At 35.3% G+C, this 17,190-nt stretch overlaps 2 protein-coding genes across 3 annotated transcripts; one reads left to right on the forward strand and one right to left on the reverse strand.

The window, feature by feature from the left end:
* Positions 1-281: 281 nt before the first annotated feature.
* Positions 282-1,749, reverse strand: LOC127804385 (peroxisome biogenesis protein 6-like). Its single transcript, XM_052341245.1, has 3 exons — positions 1,499-1,749; positions 465-656; positions 282-383 (listed from the first exon to the last, which is right to left on the reverse strand). The coding sequence occupies exons 1-3, from the start codon at positions 1,619-1,621 to the stop codon at positions 282-284; spliced, it is 417 nt and encodes a 138-aa protein (XP_052197205.1). The 5' UTR covers positions 1,622-1,749.
* Positions 1,750-2,405: 656 nt separating this feature from the next.
* On the forward strand, positions 2,406-6,369 carry LOC127804743 (uncharacterized). Of its 2 annotated transcripts, XM_052341716.1 has the most exons (6): positions 2,406-2,639; positions 2,715-2,921; positions 3,013-3,105; positions 3,190-3,291; positions 5,669-6,010; positions 6,152-6,369. In XM_052341716.1, the coding sequence occupies exons 1-6, from the start codon at positions 2,472-2,474 to the stop codon at positions 6,254-6,256; spliced, it is 1,017 nt and encodes a 338-aa protein (XP_052197676.1). In that variant the 5' UTR covers positions 2,406-2,471; the 3' UTR covers positions 6,257-6,369. The 2 variants fall into 2 exon arrangements, with proteins under 2 accessions (XP_052197676.1, XP_052197677.1); XM_052341717.1 differs by lacking the exon at positions 3,013-3,105.
* The last annotated feature ends 10,821 nt before the right edge of the window (positions 6,370-17,190 follow it).

Genomic DNA, 17,190 nt, shown 5'->3' on the forward strand with positions numbered 1-17,190 from the left:
AACAATTTCCTAAGTTAAAATTGACAAATTAGGATAATTGTAACAGTGGCACTGTCACAGGCATTTTAACTAATTGTGCTATTTAAATAATTTAATTTTCTAAGCCCTATGGCGTAATCTTGTAAAGAAGTATCAGGATTAAATTTCCTGAGCCATAATGACCATCAAATGACATACTTAAATTTACTATATTGCTTTGAAATAAAAGGTACCAAAAATTCTAAATCATTAGCTTAAAGAAAGACTCAATTACACAAGGTAAGATTGAGTAATTAAGATGATTAACATTTCAAACAAGTCATGTTCTTAGATTCTGGTGTAATCTTAATGACCAACTCCCGCCATGCAGAGTTACCCATCAGTGCAGATTTAGACATAGAAGACTGTCAATCGTTATTATGTGGGACCCCTTGGAAAATTCTGGTCATATACAAAAGAACAAAAGAGGACATATATTCACATACATTAGGAAGCAGTCCTGAAACATGATGAAGTGTCTGGGACAGCATTTCAGCCCTTTGTTCTTCAGTCAGAGGCCCCATACTGATCTCATGAGTGAAGCACCGTCTAATAGTTGGTGGCAGACCTTCAGAACTGTCAGAAGCTGCAACTAACAGCAGAGGATGCCTGCTTATTGATTCAGCAGCCTTCATTTGCTGCATCAGCGAAGTATAGGCATCATAGTAAGTCAGTCTTTTGACAATAGAAAACAATGGTAATAGAGTTGTCCCATAGACTTTGGTTCTTTGCCCCAAAGACCTTTCAACATCAACTTACATAAGTGACCCCTCAGGAAACCTAGAATCCTAGGGATACCCCCTTGAATTTTGCATAACCTTAAAAGGCAAATTAATTGATAGTGAAGCATATTGGAATGACTAAGAACAGAGGAGTATATCATCTTGCCCTCTGTGGGCTCAACTAGAGGACTGAATTGAAATTTCTGGCCACTATAGCAGATTATTACCACCCCAACCACTTTTTTCTTTCTTTCATTCTTTTTTTTTTTATAGAAAATGTTCCAACATCTTCAAATTGTTATAGAACATTCTGGTTCTGGGAACTTTTCAGGGTTTTGTGGTCTGTTGAGTAGAGTTTTGAGATCCTTCATTTGTTGATCAAGTTAGCTAGGTATATTTACAGAGAAGCAGATATTTCATGACTGGCATGCCTTATTCTTTTAAGAGATTCGAGCACAAAATCTTCATGCTACATCACATTCTTTCTCTAGTTTCATGTTCTTTCTTTATGCATTTGAATAAAGTCTTTTTTTGCGTCCTTGTATAGTTTTATTCCAATAGGAACTTTTATCTGTACTAGACTCTTTTACCTGTCAAAGATTTTGTCATCCATCTTAAGAATTGCAGGGGAAAAAAAAGAAAAGAAATTATGATAATTCAAACAAGACTTTAAGGTTTAGTGACATACATGATAGTTATATATATAGTAATAAATTCCAAACTATAAATCAGATATGTCGAAGTTATCTGGATCTTACTGAATCGCCATCAGAATTTTTTTCACAATAAATTATTTCCTCTTCAGAAACTGGCTCTGTATATTCCTTAATAACGGATGCAACTTCAGAGCTGACACCAACTTGATCAAGAGGTGAGCCCATTTGAGAAACCAAGTTCCGGAAGACATCAAAATGGCGGAGAAGAAGAACTGCTGGCGCATATCTGTCATAATATTAAAATGTTAGGAAAAAGAAGTGGCACCAAACTATAATTAACTTAGAACTAGGAATGGTCATAAGTTACCAATTTGGAAAGATAAGCATTTTTAAACATTAATAACATCAAAAACATCCATGGCAAGATTTATCGCTGGGTGTCTCCTATGATCCAACCCCAAAGATCTTCCCTTGAATTTTATTATTAAAATGTTTTTTATTATTAAAATGTCAAATTATATTTTTTTTTTGCTTTGCTTTATATATATGTGCATGTTTTTCTCATGCATAAAAAATTGCAGCCATGATTAGGAAGAAACGTCTAAGAAAGACAGGCATTACTGATTTAGGTGGAGATGCCTCACTTCCCACACATGCTTCAGCATCATTGTCAACTCCACCACAACCCCCAGCATCATCCCCAGCTCCACCACAACCCCCAGCATCATCCCCAGCTCCACCACAACCTATAGCATCCTCCCCAACTCCACCGCAACCTCCATTATCTGGCCATGCCCCATCACAACCTCCAGGATCTAGGCAGACTCCATCAGAATCATTCACCCCACATCTCTCTCACGATATTCCATCGACAGCCTCGTCTACATCACGTCGTTACTGGATAGTTAATGTGATAGGTATGCCCAAAATATTTAAATTGCATGTTTTTATTATATACTTGCATTAATTATTAAATTAGGTATATGTATTTTGATTGACAGATGAAGAAGGGCTTATAAAACAGGAAAAACTAAGGGTTAAAGATGTTTGGTTACTAGCACGTGGAAGGCGTGTTATGTTAGAGTTCAATGAATCATTCCAACCAATTGGAGATCCAGCTGGACTTCTTGGAGGGATTTTAGGAGAATTAGCCTCTGATTTTGTTGCTTTTCCTGTCAATTATGAAAGTTGGCACAAAGTACCGAAGACATACAAAGAAGAAATTTACAAAAATAGAATCATGGTAATTAACTAATATTGTATTTTTTGATATATTTTTTGAATATGTTATTGTAACTAATATTGTTGTTTTTTGAAGGAAAAATTTAATGTTGACGAGGGGCCTGCTAAAAATTTTATTTTGAAGAACATTGGGAAGAAATGGAAGGACAATAGATGTAAATTATACCATGAGTGGTATGATCCCAATATTGGTCGAGAAGCAAATATTACAAAGCATCCACCGGGAATATCTCAAGACCAATGGGCAAGTTTTATTGACTATCGTGCACGAGATAAGACTAAGGTGATGTTACTAATCTTGCTTATAAGATTACTAATATTTATACGACTAAGTGGTTAAGATTAAACTAATGATGTTTTTGTTGGATATCTAGGAGATATGTCAAAAAAATGCTGAAAATCGATTCAAATTGACAATTCCACACACAGGAGGGTCGAAAAGTCTAGCAAGGAAAAAATATGAGATGGTAATATTGCAAAAATTTATCCTTAATATGAATTTTTTATTCTAACATCAACTAATATTTATGTGAAATTGTTCTAAATTATAGGAAATTGAGAGTGGCCAGCCTGTGAGTAGGGGTTTATTATACATTGCGACGCATAAGAAGAAAGATGGATCTTTTGTGAATGAAGGAGCACGAACTATAAGCGTAAGTTTTTTTTGTATCATAACCATTCCACTTTTTGAATCATAGAAGAAGCTTTTATCTATATTATGCTTTATTAGTAAATGAGTTATAAGTTTAGTTGAACTTGTTAGCAGAAAACATACATATACTAAAAAATAGGAAGCTTAAAAACAGGAAGCTGCGTATGATCTGATATAATTCAACACAATCAGGCTATTGCCATTTCTAGTAGACACAAACATCCACCTGGGCCTTAAAAACAGGAAGCTTATGAGTTACGAAAATCAGGTAACAATTATCCTCAAGTTGGGTAATAAATAACTCATGTCTTTTGAGAGGTGTAATCAATAAGAGTCTTACCATTGCATTACATTCTTCTTGAACTTTAATTTTTTAATAAAAGTCAACATTAGTTTCAGAATCAAGCACAAGTTTTCTTGATCTTAAAGCATGCTCAAAAGAATATGGGAAAATTCACTCTTAAATGAAGAAAAACAACCTTAGAGATGCCTTCCCATACCTCACAGCTCACTAAAACCCCATACAGGGTGAATACAGGAAAGGTTTCTTCCTATTGGCTTACTTTCTGTTTCACAATAGTAGATATCATTTAAAAGATGGAATCTGAAGTAATGAAGGCAAGCAGTAATAAAAAAAGAAAAGATTAAATAGTAAGATATTTTGGGAACCAAGTCTTCTAGTCAATATTCAGAAACCAAGCAATTTTTAAATGCAGTGACTGAACAGATACCTGCCCAATATGACAATGCTTCCAACAGATGAACAAAATAATCACCATCTAATGGAACATCGATTTCTTCACTCTATTCATAAAAGAAATACAAATATCAGCAATATCTTCTAGAAACAACTACAAAATTTACAGAGATCTGCGAGTCTGTAATATAGTATACTACCTTCAAAAGCAAATTCATAACTGTATCACAAGCCAAAAATATAGAGGCATTATCACAAATTTCACCACCATTGGGACCTATCAATTTAATCAAGCAGTCCACAACCTGCAAGAAAAATATAGGAGGTTTATAAACAAAAATCAGTGCTTTAATGAGAAAGAATACATTCATTGAGTTATCTAGACTTTGCATCAGCAGGCTTGTAAGTTTGATTAAACTTGAGGTTCATTGCTTTAATTTTTAGTCTCAGACCACGAGGGAGAATAGAGGAATAAAATGGCATAACAACTACCATGATAAATAATACATATAACTATATTAGGATGCATGAAGAAGAACCTAAATCTAGGGATTTGGAATTTTTAGGAAAGTCAACTCTTGATTTTAGTAAAATTTAGATAAACATCCATGATTTCCATGTCAAGATCAGGCAAAACACAACGACAAGTAATGTTGATCATATACTTGTTATTGATGTGCACTACAGCTAGGGATTAGAATCAAGATGATTATCTCATGGTTCATATCCATCCAGATCAATACATGTTTGATCTTATGACATGAATACTAATGATGTTTTCCATGTTAAGGATTTGAAACCTCACCAAAGAAAACTTGAGCTGCATTTTTGGCCTACTACTGTTTTGCATGTCATCAGACTCCTATATATTGCCTCTTCAACAACACGGTACAATTTAAAAAATTAACAATTGGTAATTTGATTGAATTTCCTAATTAGTTTTTATTTTAATTTTCATTGTTTGCTTCTAAATAGGGTTTGATGACATCATATATAAATGTTTCTTTTTGTATTCTGAAGGTAGCTTTTAAAAAATATATAATTTAGACTCAAAGCACATTTTTTTCATGTAGATTCCAACTGTTCAAAATATGTCATCCTACTTCATTAGTTCTTAGATTGGTTCTTAGATTGGATAATATATTTTCTTCTTTATGAAATGTTATGGTGATTACATGTTCAAGAATAGAGAATGAACTCAAAACTGCAATTTCAGCTGAAATTAGGGTTGGGAAATTTAGATGAGAGAGGTTGAAGATGATGAAGGGATAGTTTTGAAGCAATATTAGGAAGGCAGTCAGCCAGGTAGCATTTGCCTGGTCTTATTTGGGCTTCTAATTCATATCATCCAGCTTTTTAACACGCACATATATATATATTGATTTGATGCATTGGTTGGCTAGATTGGATGTTTTTAACTTCTTGTTAAAATTCTTGCATGTGCTTTGAGTCTTTGACTACGTCTAGATGTGAGCAGTACTATAACCAATTACATAATGCCCTTCACATTTTCTTATATTTTGTTGAAGTTTTCCTTGTGGCAATTTCCTCACCTTTTTTTTGTGTGTGTTGCTCAAAAGACATGTAATGATAAAGGTGAATGTGACATTGAAACCTTTGAGTAAGACCCAAGTCTTTTTTTGAGATTTTTATGATTGATATTGTTTTTTAATCCATATAGGAGAAAATTTCTGAGATTGAGAGCCAAGGCACGTCTTCACAGTCAGTCTCCTTAAATGATTCACTTGCTCGTGTGCTAGGAAAAGAACATTCAGGCCGAGTTCGAGGTTTGGGCTTCGGTCCTAGTCCAAACCAAGTTTTTGGGACCATTGCTCAATTCAGTGGGACACCCTCGTCATCCAATAATACTAATACACCTGTTGTACAATATGTGAAAAAATTAGAGGAAAAATTAGAGACTAGTCAACAAGAGGTTCGAAGTTTAAAGAGTGCAATGGCTTATATTTTCACCAATATCGTGGGGAATATACCACCTGAGTTTGCTGCTATGCTCAATACAATGGTATGTTAATATATTAATTCTTAAATTATGAATTTTAATTTTTCATTTCAAGTGATTGTTTATATTTATCTCCACAAATATTCATCAAAGTATGTTTTTTTCTTTTTGTATACATATCTAATATAATTTTAATTATTTTAGGCACCAGATGCACATAGTGGACCAGTGTCACCAGCAGGAAGGCTCTCTTCTAATGCAAGTCATGACATTCATCAGACCCATCAAGATCCAAACCAACAAAGTTGATGTGATGATATGGAACTTCATTTTGGATATTAAATTGTTTAAAATATGTTACATATTTGGATATTTAAGTTGTATTGAATATTTATGGTTTATTGATTAAATGGATTGAAATATTGTGTATGTGAATTTTGTATATATGTTATAAATTTTAGGTTATTTGTGAGTTGCATGGTGAGTAATTTGGCACAGGTTTTTGTTTTGGTGAACCAAAAAAGCAAGCTAGGAGTGATTCTTTTAGGCTTTTAGCGGCGGTTTCAAAACCGCCGCTAAAAGCCACGATATCAAAATTAAAACTGCCGCTAAAGTGCCAAAAATCAAGCGTGAAAATTTAGCGGCGGTTTCAAAACCGCCGCTAAAATCAAAATAAAACCGCTGTTATTTTTTACAGATTATTATTTCAGCGGCGGTTTCAAAACCGCCGTTATTTTTTACAAATTATTTTATTTTCAGCGGCGGTTTTGAAACCGCCGCTAAAATCAAAATAAAACCGCTGTTATTTTTTACAGATTATTTTATTTCAGCGGCGGTTTCAAAACCGCCGTTATGTTTTACAAATTATTTTATTTCAGCGGCGGTTTTAAAACCGCCGTTATGTTTTACAAATTATTTTATTTTCAGCGGCGGTTTTGAAACCGCCGCTAAAATCAAAATAAAACCGCCGTTATTTTTTACAGATTATTTTATTTCAGCGACGGTTTCAAAACCGCTGTAATTTTTTACAAATTATTTTATTTCAGCGGCGGTTATATAACCGCCGCTAAAAATCAAAATAAAACCGCCGCTAATTGTTTTAACAATTGTTTTATTTTAGCGGCGGTTTCTTTAAACCGCCGCTAAAAATAAAATACTCACTAAAAATATTAGCGGCGGTTTGCTAAACCGCCGCTAAAAATACATAACCGCTGGAAATAAAATAATATCTAAATATTTAGCGGCGGTTACCAAACCGCCGGTAATTGTTTACAAAACCGCCGCTAAATGTCAAACTTAGCGACGGTTTGTAAACCGCCGCAAAAAACAACATTTAGCGGCGGTTATTCCAGCGGTTGTTGAAAACCGCCGCTAAATACCTCACGACGGCTGTATTAGCGGCGGTTTTGAAAACCGCCGCTAAAGCACTTTGCGGCGGTTAAAAACCGCCGCTAAATTACAAAAAAACCGCCGCTAAAATGCTATTTTTTTGTAGTGATAGTTGTCTTGAGTATCAATGTGTGAGATTTGTTGGTGATGCAGACTTATTCATTGCGAGATGAGAATATTCATTGTGTGACCTAATTCAACTAATATACAATTGCGAGTGTTTGTCAGATACAATGCATATTATTACTTCTCGTCGTAAGGTGAACATCTTATGTGGTCTTTTGTTGGTATATGATAGGAAAAACCCTTGGCTAAGGCATGAATGATTGAAAATAAGTTTTTAATATGTTATGTAATCACTCAAACTAAGGTATATCACATAGTATTGAGTCAATGAGTTTGATTAGTTCATTACTCTCACTGAGTCAAGATGTTAGTAATGAAATGATTGAATTATATAGTAATCGTCATTTAGGTTATCTTGTTGTGTTTTTTTTTTTTTTTTATGTATCTATTATATTGATATGTTGCTAAACGTCACTCAAGATGGCTAGGATATTTTGAAAAGATGGAGAAATTCTCAAAATAAATCGAAGAGTTCAATTGATATCAAAGGAGTTTGATATTTTCTAATTGCTACTTGGCAATTGTTGAGAAATTTGTGTTTTAATTTATTGAAAAAAATAGTTTTTGAAAAATATAAATGATTGAGAAAATATGTTTTCAGTAAATTTGATTTATTAATGATTTTCAAAACATTTTGAAGTAGTTTTTGTTAGTATTGTGTGCATTGATGCTAGATTTGGATGACATCTAGTGGGCTTATTTTAATACATTAATTGTGTTTTTGTATAAATCTATAAAAGGCAAGGTTTTCTTCATTCATATTTTCTCCAATCAATTATATGAATGAGTCATTGGATCTTTTGTGTGAGAATCCTATTCTCAAAGTGTTGAGACTGTGTGACAGAATTCTCTACTAACAGAATATCTTAAACTATTCATAGTCCTTAGATTCTTTGAATGATGACTCCGATTAATCGAGTATGGACTAGCGCAAGGGTTGCTATCTCATTCAGTATGGGAATATTGATGGGAGAATGGTGTGTCATGCGTTATATGATATGAGATATCGCTAGTAAATCTGTGAGTGGTCGTTGGGGAATGATCAACCGAATGTGATGCCGATGACAGACCACATGATATGATGGATAATGGTCATGTCATCAAGTTGCGATGGTGTGTGGATCCTTAAACTTGAACTGGGACGGTTGTTTTGTGTATGGATGTGCGGGATTTGCTAATGAACTGAACCATCCAATTGTGAGATGGGAACGTACATCTATGTGGTTTCGTATTACTGATAAATGGAGACAAGTGTTGGGAATATGATCTGTCACCCTTGTCGGTATTTGATGGAGTGAACGTCCTATGTGATCTATTACTAATGTTACAGGACATCCCTGGCTAGGGCAGATTGAAAGTTAGGAAATGTGTTTCATGAGATTGTTATTTAGTCACATTAATGAAGTCTGACACATAGTTACTGAGTTTGTGAACTTATCACTCCATGATTCTCGCTCAATCGAGACGTTGATGAGAGGTCAATATTTCCTAAATCTTAATGAATTATATCCCCATTTTGGCTTTATAATTATGCTTAAAATAAATAATTATTTGCATTACATATTATTACATGATGAAGCAAGGAAGTTGACTTTTATAATTAATTATGGGGCATAAATTGAAGACGTTGGATTACCCATTATTGTTGCTCAAATTCATGGGTCAACTATGGAGTCTAGAGGATGTTTTAAGTGCACTTGGTCCAACTATCAAATAGAATCCAACATAAGAAAGGCCCAAGACCAACTAAAGGCCTAACAAAGCCCAATTTGTAGAAAATTTTTCTTTATTTTGTATTTTTTTTTATGAGTGATTTACCACCTAAAGTCTTTTGTATTCTTATGAGTAGTCCACCACCTAAAGTCTTTTGTATTTTTTGTCTTTTACCTAATTTTCTTCCACTAGTTAGGTGAATGTTTTGCGAGTGCCCATTAGATATAATTATGTTTAGTTGAATAATTGTGTAGTTTGTATTGCATCTTGTGGGCTATAAATAGCTCACTTGGGTGCATTTGTAAAAAGATTGTTATTACTTGAATCAAAATTTAATTTTATTCTTAGAGTTTCTCTTAGAGAAACTCTAAGAGAATTGCTCTTATTCTCTCTCTTGTTTTCTTTTGTAATCTTACTTCCTTTCTTTCTTCTTTTAAATTTCTATGTCATTTATTATTACTTTATTATTCACCGCCTAAATGGTCGGTTAATTTTTGCCTTTAAATTTCTGTAATTTTAATTCGTGTCTTTAATTATCCACCGCCTAAATGGACGGTTAGTTTTTGCTATTTTAATTCTTATCATTTAAATTCTATTATTTAAATTACGTCATTTAAATTCTTGTCAATTAACTTTTAAATGGAAATGAGTAGCTAAATCTAATCTTGGGTTAAGGCAAAGACAGTGTCCAACGCCAATAATTTCCAAACAAAGCTGCACTTTAAATAAGTAACATTAATTTAAATTTTAGTATGAGTGAGTTTTAATTATTGGAAAATAACTAGGTTTGGATTGAAGCGTAAGGCTAACTTAGAGTTTTCATGTCACGCATGAGAGTTACTAGAACTGAAAACGCTATCATACCCAAACCCGGATGATTAATTTAGTTGTTTTGTATATTAATTGTAATTGAATTTATGGTAGTTACTTAAATTAGAATCCCGCATATCATGTATGGGGATTGCTTAAACTATAACTATCATTATCTCTAATTGCATTTAGTAACAAACCCTCATATCTGAAATTAAATTAATGTTACTAATCTTGTCTTCTAAAATTTGGGAATCAACGGGTTGGTGCTGAAATTATCTTAAATCAAGTATTATCCAATTTTATATCCTCACATTAAGCATTTATTTCAACTTTTACCTTGCTTTATTTCCTAGTATCTGTTATTAAAAAAATCATAAAAAAAATCTTGTTATCAATCCATCTAAATGCTTGTGCGTGTGTGTGACATTCTTTTTCTTTTGTCATAAATAAATCTCTCAGTGGACGACATGGACTCATCCAGAAAGTATAAATTTAAATTTGGACTACAACTGCACTCGTACACTGATGAGTATAAATCTCTCACCTAAATAAAGAAAAAAAAATATAAAATTTTTATTGTGTTTTGTTTTGTGTTTTAATTGTAGGGTGAGAGTGCAGCCAAATTTTGGCGTCGTTGCTAGGGAGATTGAGGCAAAAACAAAAAGAAAAAAGAAAAGAAGAATAAGCATCTCTTGATAAATTTGGTAACTCTGTTTCTTTTTACTTTATTTTTGTTTGTATATGGTGTATGATACTTAGGTCAGGTAGAACTATAGAATATCAATCACTCATGTCTCAACACAACGAGAACATGCATCTTGCACACAACATATCTGCAAATGGTAGTGACCACGGTAATCCTGATCCCATTGATCAGGAAATGATTAGACCCCTTAGGGAGTATCTTCATCCTCTTAAGCAGACAACTCCCTCATGCATTATTCTTCCCATCAACCATCATAGGTTTAATTTCAAGCCCGGCACCATCCAACTGTTGCCAACTTTCCATGGCATGGATTCTAAAAACCCATACACCCATATGAAAAAGTTTGAGGAAGTGTGTAGCACCTGCATGGATTATACAGTGAATGAAGATGTCATAAGATTGAAACTCTTCCCATATTCACTCAAGGATAAGGCTAAGATATGGTTGAGAACTCTTCCACCTAGGTCCGTAGGAACCTAGAGGGAAATGCAAACGACATTTTTAAAAAAATATTTCCTAGCCAATAGAACTGCCACCCTTCAGAGGCAAATCATGAATTTTGTGTGCAAACCCAATGAGAACTTTGCTCAAACTTGGGAGAGGTTTAAGGACCTTCTCCATGCTTGCCCATACCATGCTTTCGAACAATAAAGAGTGGTCAGTTTCTTTCATGACGCTCTCAATTCTCAATTGAAAATGCTAGTGTTCACCATGTGTAATGGTGAATTTTATAATAAGACTCCAGATGAAGCATTCTAGCTCTTTAATACCCTAGCAGAAAACACTAGAAACTGGGAGATTGGACCACTATCTTCTAATGACTCAAGAGAAAATCCACAGTCTAGAGGTAGGTACCAACTGAGTGAGACTGATGATCTGAATGCTAGGATAGCTGCCTTGACAAGAAAGATTGAAAGTCTGGAAACCAAGAGAACACAGTCTGTTAATCAAGTGGAAGTAAAATGTGCAGTTTGTGACACAACAGAGCACAAGACTGAGGAATGTCCTACGTTACCTGCTTTCAAAGAGGTATTGTATGGACAAACAAATAATGCACACCCACACAATTTTGAGGGTAGGCACAACCAAAATTAAGGGGGAAACTATTACGGGCAAAACCAAAATTATAACTCATATCATCCCAACAATAGAAACCACCCAAATTTTTCTTGGAGAAATAATTCTGTAAATCATTCTCAGCCACCATTTCCTACACAACAATCTTTCCAACCAAATCAAGGTTCCTTATCCAACACCTACTAGCCACCTCATAGGAGACCTTTAGAGGACACTCTGCATCAATTCATCCAAAGTCAAACAGGAATCAATAATCAAGTTTCCAAAACTCAGGAGCAAACAAACAGAGCCATAGAAGACATTAGTAACCAGTTGACCAAGTTAACACAAACATTGAGTGTGAGAGAACCCGGAAGGTTTCCATCCCAAACTAATCATAATCCAATTAGGCAAACCAACTAGGTAAAAGCCTCAAATAGTGAAACCAACACTCATGAACAAATGCAAGCAGTGACTACCCTAAGAAATGGAAAAATAATTGAAAAACCAACTGATCCTAGGATAAACCAACCTGCTGCTAAAGAGGAAGAACAAAAAGATCATGAATCCACCATGGAGAAAAATGAAAAAAAATGAGAAAAATGAAAAACAGAAAGAAGATGGGAAAGAAATTCAATACAGGCCCAAACCACCTTTTCCACAAAGGCTGAGTCATTTGAAAAAAGAGCAACAAAATACAGATATATATGAAGTGTTTAAGCAAGTGAGAATCAACATCCCGCTGTTGGATGCAATCAAACAAATACCTTCATATGCAAAATTTTTGAAAGATCTGTGCACTATCAAAAGAAGAACAAATATGCATGAAAAGGCTTTCCTGACTGAACAAGTCAGCGCCATTCTCCAATTGAAAACTCCTCCCAAACACAAAGACCCAGGTTATCCAACCATTACATGCATCATAGGAAGTCAAAAGGTTGATCGGACATTCTTGGATTTAGGAGCCAGTGTTAACTTATTGCCATATAGTGTGTATCAATAATTGGGATTAGGTGAACTGAAACCCACTAGAGTGACCCTTCAGCTGGCTGGTCGATCAGTCAAAGTTACACGAGGAATTGTGGAGGATGTTCTGGTACAAATCGATAAGTTCTACTTTCTGGTGGACTTCATCGTTTTGGACACTCAGCCGCATCAGGAGCCTCAACCTCCTATGCCAGTCATCTTAGGTTGACCATTCCTTGCCACATCAAATGCCATCATCAACTGTAGGAATGGTGTGTTAAAGCTATCTTTTGGGAACATGACTTTAGAAATGAATATCTTCAGGGTAGCCAAACATCAGGACACTGAGAGTGAACTGGAGGAGGTAGACTTGATTCAAACACTGACCAATGATTATTTTGAAGAAGTCATGAGAAGACCCAAAGAAGGAGATCAAGATCTTGAGGAAATAAGAGAAGTGGAAGTCATAGGCAAAGAAAGTGAGAAGCCTACATTGATGCCTGGTTTAGAGCCATTAAGAAACTTGGACAGTAAGCTCACGGCTTCTAATAGCCATCAGTCCACGCCTGAGAGAAAGCCATTGCCCAGTGATTTGAAGTATGTCTTTCTAGGAGAAGAGGAAACATTCTCAGTGGTGATCTCTTATAGTTTGACACCTCAGCAAGAGCAACAACTGATAGAAGTTCTAAAAATGCACAGAAAGTCATTAGGATGGACCATTTTAGATTTGCAAGGTATTAGCCATTTGATTTGTACTCATAAGATATTCTTGGAAGAAGAAGCAAAACCAGTTAGGCAAATGCAAAGGAGATTAAATCCCAACATGAAGAAGTTGTCAGAAAAGAAGTGCTTAAGCTATTGGATGCTGGAATAATTTACCCAATCTCTGATTCTAAGTGGGTAAGTCCAACACAGGGAGTACCAAAAAGTCTGGAGTTACTGTTGTAAAAAATGAGAACAATGAACTGATTCCTACGTGTATCCAGACAGGATGGTGTATGTGCATTGATTATAGAAAACTCAATTCTGTGACAAGGAAAGATCATTTTCCTTTACCTTTCTTAGATCAAGTTCTGAAGAGAATAGCAGGCCAAGCCTACTATTGTTTCTTATATGGGTACTCAGGGTACAATCAGATAGAAATTGCACTAGAAGATCAAAAGAAGACTACTTTTACATGTCCATTTGGGACATTTGCATACAGGCGCATGCCATTTGGGTTATGCAATGCTCCAGCCACCTTTCAAAGGTGTATGATGAGCATTTTTAGTGAAATGGTTGAGAATATTGTTGAAGTATTCATGGATGACTTTTCTGTTTATGGAAGTAACTTTGAGGTATGTTTGGAGAATCTGAAAAAGGTTTTAGCAAGATGTGAGGAAACAAATCTGATACTCAACTGGGAAAAGTGTCACTTCATGGTGAAACAGGGATAATCTTGGGGCACATTGTTTCATTTAGGGGGATGGAGGTAGACAGGTCAAAAATTGAAACTATTCAAAAACTCCCCACCCCTAGGAATGTGAAAGACATCAGAAGTTTTTTAGGACATGCAGGGTTTTATAGGAGATTCTTTGCTTCCTTTAGTATCATAACAAGGCCCTTGCACCATTTGTTATCTCAGGATGTTCCATTTGAATGGACTCCTGCCTGTCAAAATGCTTTTGATAAATTGAAAGATGCACTCATTTCAGCACCTATCATTCAGTCCCCTAATTGGTCCCTCCCATTTGAACTTATGTGCGATGCTAGTGATTACGTGGTAGGAGCTGTGTTAGGGCAGAGGAAGGATAAGAAACCTCATGTGATATACTATGCTAACAAAACTCTTAATGAGGAGCAAAAGAATTATACAACTACAGAGAAAGAGTTACTAGCAGTTGTCTTTGCCCTGAACAAGTTCCGATCTTATCTCATAGGATCACTAGTGATCATTTTTATTGATCATGCTGCTTTGAAGTATTTGTTCACAAAGCAAGATGCAAAACCCCGTTTCCTCTGATGGATCCTACTCCTACAAGAGTTCAACATTGAAATCAGAGACAAGAAGAGAGTAGAGAATGTGGTGGCTGATCATTTGTCAAGGATTCCAAGTCAAGATCTCACACAATTTGATGAACCAATCCATGACAATTTTCCTGATGAGCAACTGTTTGAAGTGAATGTTATTCATGCATCATTTGTTGTCCCTTGGTATGCCGACATTGCAAACTACCTGGCAACTAGTCTAATCCCAAACCATTGGAGTAAGCTAGATAGGCATAAATTCTTCAGAAAAGTCAGAACCTTCTTTTGGGATAAGCCCTACCTCTTCAAGTATTGTCCTGACCAAATCATCCGTAGATGCATACCCGATGATGAGCAACAGAGTGTCATTAATTTCTGTCATACTCGTGCATGTGGAGGCCATTTTTCTGTCAAGAAAACAGTTGCAAAAATTTTTCAGAGTGGATTTTATTGGCCTACACTGTTCAAGGATGTGTACAAGTTCTATTCAAGTTGTGATCGATGTCAAAGGTTAGGAAGTCTGTCAAGGAGAAACATGATGCCATTACATCCGATCCAAGTGTTAGAAGTTTTTTACGGTTGGCGTATGGATTTTATGGACCCATTTGTCAATTTATTTGGTCATGAATACATCTTATTTGCTGTTGACTATGTGTCCAAATGGGTAAAAGCAATCCTGGCCAGAACAAATGACCATAGTACTGTAGTGAAATTTTTGAAAGAAAACATATTCAGTCGATTTGGTATGCCATGAGCAATCATCAATGATGGGGGTTCCCATTTTTGTAATAAAATTGTGGAAGGATTAATGAAGAAATATGGTGTGCTGCATAAGGTTACAACACCATACGTTCCCCAAACCAATGGTCAAGCCGAGTTAGCCAATAGGGAGATTAAGCGCATATTGGAAAAGACTGTTGCTTCTAATCGTAAAGATTGGTCCTTAAGACTAGTAAACGCTCTTTGGGCATACAGGATAGCTTACAAAACAATTTTAGGAATGTCCCACTATAGGCTAGTATACGGTAAATCTTGTCATCTGCCGGTGGAAATTGAGCATAAAGCATATTGGGCAATTCAAAATATCAACAAGAGTCTAACTAAAGCAGGCATTTCTAGGAAGCTCCAATTGAATGAGCTCGAGGAAATTCGGAACGAGGCATTTAAAAATGCACGATTGGCCAAGGTTCGCATGAAAGAGTTGCATGATCGGCACATCATTCAAAAAAGATTTTAGGTAGGGCAACAGGTACTCTTGTACGATTCTCGATTGCATTTCTTCCCAGGAAAATTGAAGTCTCGATGGGTCGGTCCCTTTGTAATCAAGTCCATCTCAGAATATGGGGCCTTTGAGATAGAAAATTCGGAGTCAGGACAACTTCTTACAGTTAATGGTCATAGGTTGAAACCATACCAGGGTAATGTTGAGAAGAATAAATGAGTTGTGGATTTGGATGATCCACCATCATCTGATGAGTAAAGGAAGTTTCATGTCGTCTGGGAATCTGACGTTAAAAGACCACATTTCCATTTAGGTTAAATGGATGTCTCTAGATTTGGGACAGTAAAAAAAAAAAAAAGGTATATAAATATATATATATATAAATTGTTTCTTTTCTGCATTACTTAAATAGTATTTTTCTGTGTGCAGTCTAAATAAAATTTTTGCATACGAGTTCATGCGTTGAAGACCGCTAGGTATACCTATCTTCTATCCTTTTATTGCCGATTGAGGACAATACGTAATTCAAGTTGGGGGGTAAGGTGTACCTAAGAATTGAGTTGTTGGTGTTTGAAATTGATCCATTGTGCAAATAATTTTGTTTGACTTGATAATATTGCCTTGTGTGGTATATATGATTTTATTAGGCCCCTAAAAACCCTAAAAAAAAAAATGAATTGAGAGAGACAGAATTGACGCTGGTGGTAGCCATTTTTCTCGGGCAGTGCAATCACACTGTCCTATAAAGGAAGAGGCACATTGCCAAATGTTGAAAAATGAGACACTAAGCGTTGAAAAAAAAGACGCCAAGCCTGACTCTACAATTATGGCATGCCTCAAGCCGAGTGTAGAATAGTGATGCCCATTGCTCTATAAGAGACTCCATATCTGTATGAAGTAAGCCACACTTCTGCAAGCAAGCTCAGTCTCCTCTCCTTCGTGTTGTTCTCCGATCAAGTACTCTCGTTCATTTTGCAAGATTCATAGTTTTTAGTTTTATTTTATTATAGTTGTGTTTTAATCAAAAAAAAAAATGGATCTTCAACTCTCAAAAATTCGCAAGTACTATCCATCTCTCCCAATGAATGATTTGAAAAAAATTTATCGCACTAGGTGTGAAAGACTTAGAATGTTGATGTATAATAACATTTTTAAAGATATTCGCTAGTTGATCGAAGCAAAAATTCGATTACTAGGCAAAACTTCACCTAGTTTTAAGCACTTTTCAGGTTTGGGGAAGAGTAG

This window comes from Diospyros lotus, chromosome 6, assembly GCF_014633365.1.
Source record: "Diospyros lotus cultivar Yz01 chromosome 6, ASM1463336v1, whole genome shotgun sequence".
NCBI classification, from domain to species: Eukaryota; Viridiplantae; Streptophyta; class Magnoliopsida; order Ericales; family Ebenaceae; genus Diospyros; species Diospyros lotus.

What these genes read in the sequence shown, in the direction of transcription:
- LOC127804743 (XM_052341716.1), top strand. Translation starts at nt 2,472, where the DNA reads ATGTTAGAGTTCAATGAATCATTCCAACCAATTGGAGATCCAGCTGGA. An exon ending in CAAGGAAAAAATATGAGATG is followed by an intron (nt 3,106 to 3,189) that starts GTAATATTGCAA and finishes TCTAAATTATAG; the next exon opens with GAAATTGAGAGTGGCCAGCC. An exon ending in AAGGAGCACGAACTATAAGC is followed by an intron (nt 3,292 to 5,668) that starts GTAAGTTTTTTT and finishes TAATCCATATAG; the next exon opens with GAGAAAATTTCTGAGATTGA.
- LOC127804385 (XM_052341245.1), bottom strand. Translation starts at nt 1,621, where the DNA reads ATGGGCTCACCTCTTGATCAAGTTGGTGTCAGCTCTGAAGTTGCATCC. An exon ending in AAAATTCTGATGGCGATTCA is followed by an intron (nt 657 to 1,498) that starts GTAAGATCCAGA and finishes TCGCTGATGCAG; the next exon opens with CAAATGAAGGCTGCTGAATC. An exon ending in TTTCAGGACTGCTTCCTAAT is followed by an intron (nt 384 to 464) that starts GTATGTGAATAT and finishes AACGATTGACAG; the next exon opens with TCTTCTATGTCTAAATCTGC.